Source organism: Triticum dicoccoides, chromosome 7A (assembly GCF_002162155.2).
Source record: "Triticum dicoccoides isolate Atlit2015 ecotype Zavitan chromosome 7A, WEW_v2.0, whole genome shotgun sequence".
In the NCBI taxonomy this organism is placed as follows: domain Eukaryota; kingdom Viridiplantae; phylum Streptophyta; class Magnoliopsida; order Poales; family Poaceae; genus Triticum; species Triticum dicoccoides.
This window is the reverse complement of record NC_041392.1, coordinates 57,973,009-57,979,466: the sequence shown is the minus strand read 5'-3', so window position 1 is coordinate 57,979,466 and position 6,458 is coordinate 57,973,009. Positions and strand designations below refer to the sequence as shown.

The window sequence follows — 6,458 nt, the reverse complement described above, 5'->3', positions numbered from 1 at the left end:
ACATATTTTACTATCAATTGCCTTTAGACGCTACCATAGTAACTCGGAGGGATCTAGTTAAGCAATTTGAGAAGTTTAGGATGGATATGGGAGCTCTGGCTGTAGGAGCTCTTGCGTAACAAATTCGACACACATAGGTTTACAGTCTTAAATCCTGCCCAACAAGAGGAACTTTTGTATATTCTACATATGTTTTCATTCTTTGGAATATTTCACATGCACTCTTACACGCGGATGTGATATGAATGTATATTAACTCGCGACCGAGAAAAATGTCGAGGTGTCTCCGGTCTCGAGAAACACCTCCAACCTAACCAGGGGGGCTCCACTAGTACAGAAAGCTAGTTTCAAAACTGCTAAATTTTCCATCCTTATTTGCCAAGGCATCCAATAAACTGTCTCAAAAGATTTAGAGTGTGAGGTCAGGTGGCCTTTGGCGACAGAACAGAGGATAGTAGGAGGGGGGGTCGACAGAATGTACTAGTAGTCTAGTGTTATCTCGGTCTTTGCAATGATCTGACGCGTGTCAAACTGTAATCGCAAACAAGAAAAAAGTGAGATGAGTCATGAGTGACTGGACTTGAAGCAAAGTTGTACAAGAGCTGGTTATTATTTCACGATCCCTGGAAAGATGACAAGATGGAGAACATGGCCACATTATTACATACATCATCAGATAATTATACCCTCTCGCTGAACATTATACCATCTTTCAGGCTTCAGCAGAACACGGTTTATTACGCACTATACTAATGGATCTACAATAGGCTAATTAGTGGAAGGAGGTGTTCCTGAGGTGCTACGGCGCGTCCTCGAAGGAGTGCTTCCTTGCCATGGAGAGGATGGTCTTGTCTGCGACGATGAAGTAGGCCATCCCGGCGACGGTGGAGATGATGAGCGCCTGCCCGGTTGGGTTGAGGTGCGCCTTCGCCCACGGCAGCATCCTCACGCTCGCGAGCTGAAATTACAGGCAACACATTCATGAGATATGTGCTATGAACTCTGGAACTGAAGAACTGAACGGCTACTTACGGTGGGGACTGCGGCAGCGACGGTGGCGACGGCCGCGGCCTTAGCTCCCGCCATGGCAGCCTCTGCAGTTTCAGATCAACGCAGGAATGTTAATCAAAGATCAAGTTTCAGCAGACACATAAAGCTGCAATGAATGGGATATACGAGCAGAGCAGTGCTGGCCTAAGGCCGGAACCGTTACCTTTCGAGCAGCGCTTGGCGGCGGCGAGCCTCTGGTCGAGGTAGGCACGGGTCACGGTCGACATCTTCGAGTGAGCAAGAGATCCGAAGGAAGGGGACACCTAGTAGTATCAGTTGAGTGAATGTGAGTAAGATGAGATGGGCAGAGCAAGGTGATCCGGCGGGATTTATAGGTTGCAGGAAACCGCGCAACCAGCGTGCGGCCGGGCAGGAAGACCGTGGTTTTTTGGTACCGGCGGGCGGTGCGGCAGACCACAGGTGGCGGACTCTGCACCGGATAAGAGGGGCAGGGGCATGGATCGATCCATCGGAGTTGGCGGGGAGCGTGCTCGTGCGTAGGATAAAACGTAGGACCATGTGCTCGAGTGGAGTCAGTGTCTGTCTGCGGGCACTCCGTTTTGTTGGCGACGTGTGTGGTGTGGGCGCTCCCAGTTTACGGCCAACCCGTTGGTGATCCAATTCCGCCAGCGCCTGATCCTTTGTTTGGCGGGGTCGGCCCCCCTTTTTCGTTAAAGGGTGAATTTTATTACACAAAATAAAGCATTAAGTGAATACAATTAAAATAAGCACACATTCGGCCTCTGCATAGTTAAGACGCACACAACTACCACCAACTTCTACACACACAAAACAGCTGGCAAATAGCAAAGTCATATAAGACTAAAGCTATGTCTAAACACGAAAAGAAAATCTGAAAAGATCAAATCCACACCCGACAATCTACAGTAGTAACCATGTCAGCACAAACCATCTCATTACACCACAAGGACAATGAGATTCTTCAACAACAACGCCTTCATGAAGAGAAAATATTTTTACTTTGTTTAAATTGTAAAAATATCATATATTTTTGTCCCGAGGGCATATACGAATATGCGCTTGGATAAAGTTGAGCACGTTTTTTTTAGGAAAATAAATTCGATCATCTGTCCGAATAATGTACTAAAATCTTTTACGATCTGTAAGGGTGATGTCATATAAAAAGTCACGTAGATTTGGGGCTTGAAAGTAATCTTTTTGTAATTTGGGGCTTGTAACACGCACTCTATTCTCATTTTACTTTTTTAGTCATTCTTCGGAAATTCAATTTGGCTTCTGGGAGCACGTGCTCCTGCGTGTGAAAAATAATTTTTTCAAATGTCAAAATAATCTCAACAAATTTTTTATGTATTTATAGTCACATCCAAATACTACCTGCAAAGTTTTAGGCAAAGAGGTTAAACATTTTGGTCTATGCAAAAAAACAAATTTGAACAACAAATTTGCCCCAAAGTATCACCCCAAATTTGGTTTTTTCAGCAACGAAACACTACTACTCTATTTCACATGAAAATTGTCAAGCATGCTTGTGACACTAACACGAACATCCACAAAAAATTCAGAATTTTTTGGAAACATTTGACATCTTTTTTTGCGGTACCGTTCATCCACCAAAACGCCCCTCCCGTTATTCTTTTCTTACTTAATAGATGAGGCAAATATTTTTTCTTTGTTTAAAAATAATATAACATTTTACGTAGGATAGATGATCCAATATTATGCTTTTTGTGTAGGCATGTTTGCCTACGCCGGTTGTGGCATTTTTTCTCCCTCCACTGATTGATCAGTACCGAATTATATTTTTCCTACTTACATTTATTTATAATAAATATAAATGTGGAGGTTTTTTTGAGACAAAATATGGATGTTCTTAGAAAAAGAGGGATTGGTGGGATCGATGTTTATTGCTTTAGCCTCGTGGGCATATATATAAAAATACATGATCTTCTTGGAATACAAAGACAAGTCAGAATACTTCCTAGTCTATCATGTGTTTCCAATCTAATAACGATATTCAACATCCCCTGCATTCACAACGGGAGCAACGCAGACGGTGAGACTGAAGAAAAATCTCAAGGTAAGCCGACGGACACCCCCTCCCACACACACATAGTCGTAACAGTCGATGCATCACGGAAGTCGTGTCTGGAGTAGAAACCGACGAGGTTTCTCAAGCAAGGCGGTAGCCCTTTGTGTCGTTGTCGAGGTAGCTGAGAGCATAGGGTGGAGCCATGGTCGAGGTAGCCGTGCGAAGAACGCAGTGGTCGATGCCAAGTCGGGGTGGCCGGTGTCGAGGAAGTCGCTGGGGAGCGGCGAGCGCAAGGAGGCACTGAGTTAGTTATAGGCGTAGTGGTGCGCCGGGAAGAAGACGTTGTTAACAAGGCGTCGTGCCGGATTTGCCACGCCTGGGAACACATCATGGATGAAGGCACGCATTGGTGGTGCCAGCACCAAGCATGCATAGATAGGGACCTGCATGAGTTGTATGCCATGCCGGAGGAGTGGAACGGGCAAGCAGAGGAGGACTCGATGATGGTTGCAACGCCAATTGACATGGGGCCGATGTCGCCAGCGGTGCTCGGAGTAGACAAAGTGGGCGGGGAAGATGGCGGCGACGCGTGCGACGAGCTGGTGTGGGACGAAGACGAAAGGGCTGGACAAGAGGCGCGGCACCGAAGAAGAGTGGCGGCCGAGGCCTGACGACGATGGTGGTAGCTAGGTTAGGAGTGCGGCGGTGATGCTCGGAGTAGGCGAGAAAGAACCCGGCAACGTGATGAAGACAGGCGCGGATGATGGCGTTTGTCGGGGAACGTAGCATGCAATTTTTTTAAAAAATCCTATGATCACGCAAGATCTATCTAGGAGATGCATAGCAACGAGAGGGGGAGAGTCTGTCCACGTACCCTCGTAGACCGAAAGCAGAAGCATTAGGTTAACGTGGTTGATGTAGTCGAACGTCTTCACGATCCAACCGATCCAAGTACCGAACGTACGACACCTCCGTGTTCAGCACATGTTCAGCTCGATGACGTCCCTTGAGCTCTTGATCCAGTAGAGGGTCGAGGGAGAGTTCCGACAGCACGACGGCGTGGTGACGGTGATGGCGATGTGATCCGCGTAGGGGTTCGCCTATGCACTACGACGCTATGACCGGAGGAGTAAATTGTGGAGGGGGCACCGCACATGGGTAAGAGAAATCTTGGTGTGCCCCCGCCCCCGTACATAAAGGAGAGGGGGAGGAGGTGGCCGGCCAGGGAGAGGCGCATCTAGGGGGAGTCCTACTCCTAGTAGGATTCGCCCCCTTCCTTCCAACAGAGAGGGGAGAGAGGAAAGGGGGGAGAGGGAGAAGGAAAGGGGGGACGCCCCCTCCCCTTGTCCAATTCGGATTGGGGATGGGGGGAGTGCGCCACCTCCCGTGGCCTACCTCCTCTCCTCCACTAAGGCCCATTAGGCCCATTAACTTTCCCGGGGGGTTTCGGTAACATCTCGGTACTACGAAAAAATCTGCGAACCTCTTCAGAACCATTTCGGTGTCCGTATATAACCTTACAATATATGGATCTTTACCTCTCGGCCATTTCGAGACTCCTCGTCATGTCCGTGATCTTATTCGGGTTTCCGGCCAAACTTCGGTCAGCAAAACACATAACTCATAATACAAATCATCATCGAACGTTAAGCATGCGGACCCTACGGGTTCGAGAACTATGTAGACATGACCGACACATCTCCGGTCAATAACCAATAGCGGAACCTGGATGCTCATATTGGTTCCTAGATATTCTATGAAGATCTTTATCGGTCAAACCGCATAATAACATACGTTATTCCCTTTGTTATCGGTATGCTACTTGCTCGAGATTCGATCGTTGGTATCATCATACCTAGTTCAATCTCGTTACAGACAAGTCTCTTTACTCGTTCCGTAATGCATCATCCCGCAACTAACTCATTAGTTACATTGCTTGCAAGGCTTATAGTGATGTGCATTACCGAGAGGGGCCAGAGATACCTCTCTGGTACTCGCAGTGACTAATCCTAATCTCGGTCTATGCCAACTCAACAAACACCTTCGGAGACACCTGCAGAGCGTCTTTATAATCACCCAGTAAGGTTGTGACATTTGATAGCAGACAAGGTGTTCCTCCGGTATTCGGGACTTGCATAATCTCATAGTCAGAGGAATATGTATAAGTCATGAAAAAAGCAGTAGCAATAAAACTAAACGATTGTAATGCTAAGATAATGGATGGGTCTTGTCCATCACACCATTCTCTAATGATGTGATCCCGTTCATCAAATGACAACAATGTGTATGGTCAGGAAACTTAACCATCTTTGATAAACGAGCTAGTCAAGTAGAGTCATACTAGGGACTCTGTTTGTCTATGTATTCACACATGTACTAAGTTTCTGGTTAATACAATTCTAGCATGAATAATAAACATTTATCATGATATAAGGAAATATAACTAACAACTTTATTATTGGCTCTAGGGAATATTTCCTTCAGTCTCCCACTTGTACTAGAGTCAATAATCTAGATTACATAGTAATGATTCTAACACCCCTGGAGTCTTGGTGCTGATCATGTTTTGCTCATGGAAGATGCTTAGTCAACGGGTCTGCAACATTCAAATCCATATGTATTTTGCAAATCTCTATGTCTCCCTCCTTGATTTGATCGCGGATGGAATTGAAGCATCTCTTGATGTGTTTGGTGCTCTTGTGAAATCTGGATTCCTTTGCCAAGAAAATTGCTCCAGTATTGTCAGAAAATATTTTCATTAGACCTAATGCACTAGGTATTACACCCAGATCAGATATGAACTCCTTCATCCAGACTCCTTCATTTGCTGCTTCCGAAGAAGCTATGTACTCCGCTTCACACGTAGATTCCGCCACGACGCTCTACTTGGAACTGCACCAACTGACAGCTCCACCATTCGATATAAATACGTATCCGGTTTGTGACTTAGAGTCATCCAGATCAGTGTCAAAGCTTGCATCAACGTAACCATTTATGACAAGCTCTTTGTCAACTCCATAAATGAGAAACATATCCTTAGTCCTTTTCAGGTATTTTAGGATGTTCTTGACAGCTGTCCAGTGATCCACTCCTGAATTACTTTGGTCCCTCCATGTTAAACTTATAGCAAGGCACACATCAGATCTGGTACACAACATTGCACACATGATATAACCTATGGCTGAGGCATAGGGAATGACATTCATTTTCTCTCTATCTTCTACAGTGGTCGGGCATTGAGCCTGACTCAACTTCACACCTTGTAACACAGGCAAGAACCTTTTCTTTGACTGATCCATTTTGAACTTCTTCAAAACTTTATCAAGGTATGTCACTACTAGGGAAATCCTAGTAGTAGCACGGGTATTTTGCCTATCAGTAGCGCGGGAGGACGCGC

The 6,458-nt window shown here is 45.8% G+C and overlaps 1 protein-coding gene across 1 annotated transcript; it reads right to left on the bottom strand.

Annotated features, from left to right (window-relative positions):
• Positions 1-591: 591 nt before the first annotated feature.
• LOC119331124 (early nodulin-93-like) lies at positions 592-1,489 on the bottom strand. The gene is made up of 3 exons (XM_037604298.1): positions 1,214-1,489; positions 1,033-1,094; positions 592-958 (listed from the first exon to the last, which is right to left on the bottom strand). Exons 1-3 carry the CDS (start codon positions 1,275-1,277, stop codon positions 800-802), a joined length of 285 nt encoding a protein of 94 aa, XP_037460195.1. The 5' UTR covers positions 1,278-1,489; the 3' UTR covers positions 592-799.
• Positions 1,490-6,458: the final 4,969 nt, after the last annotated feature.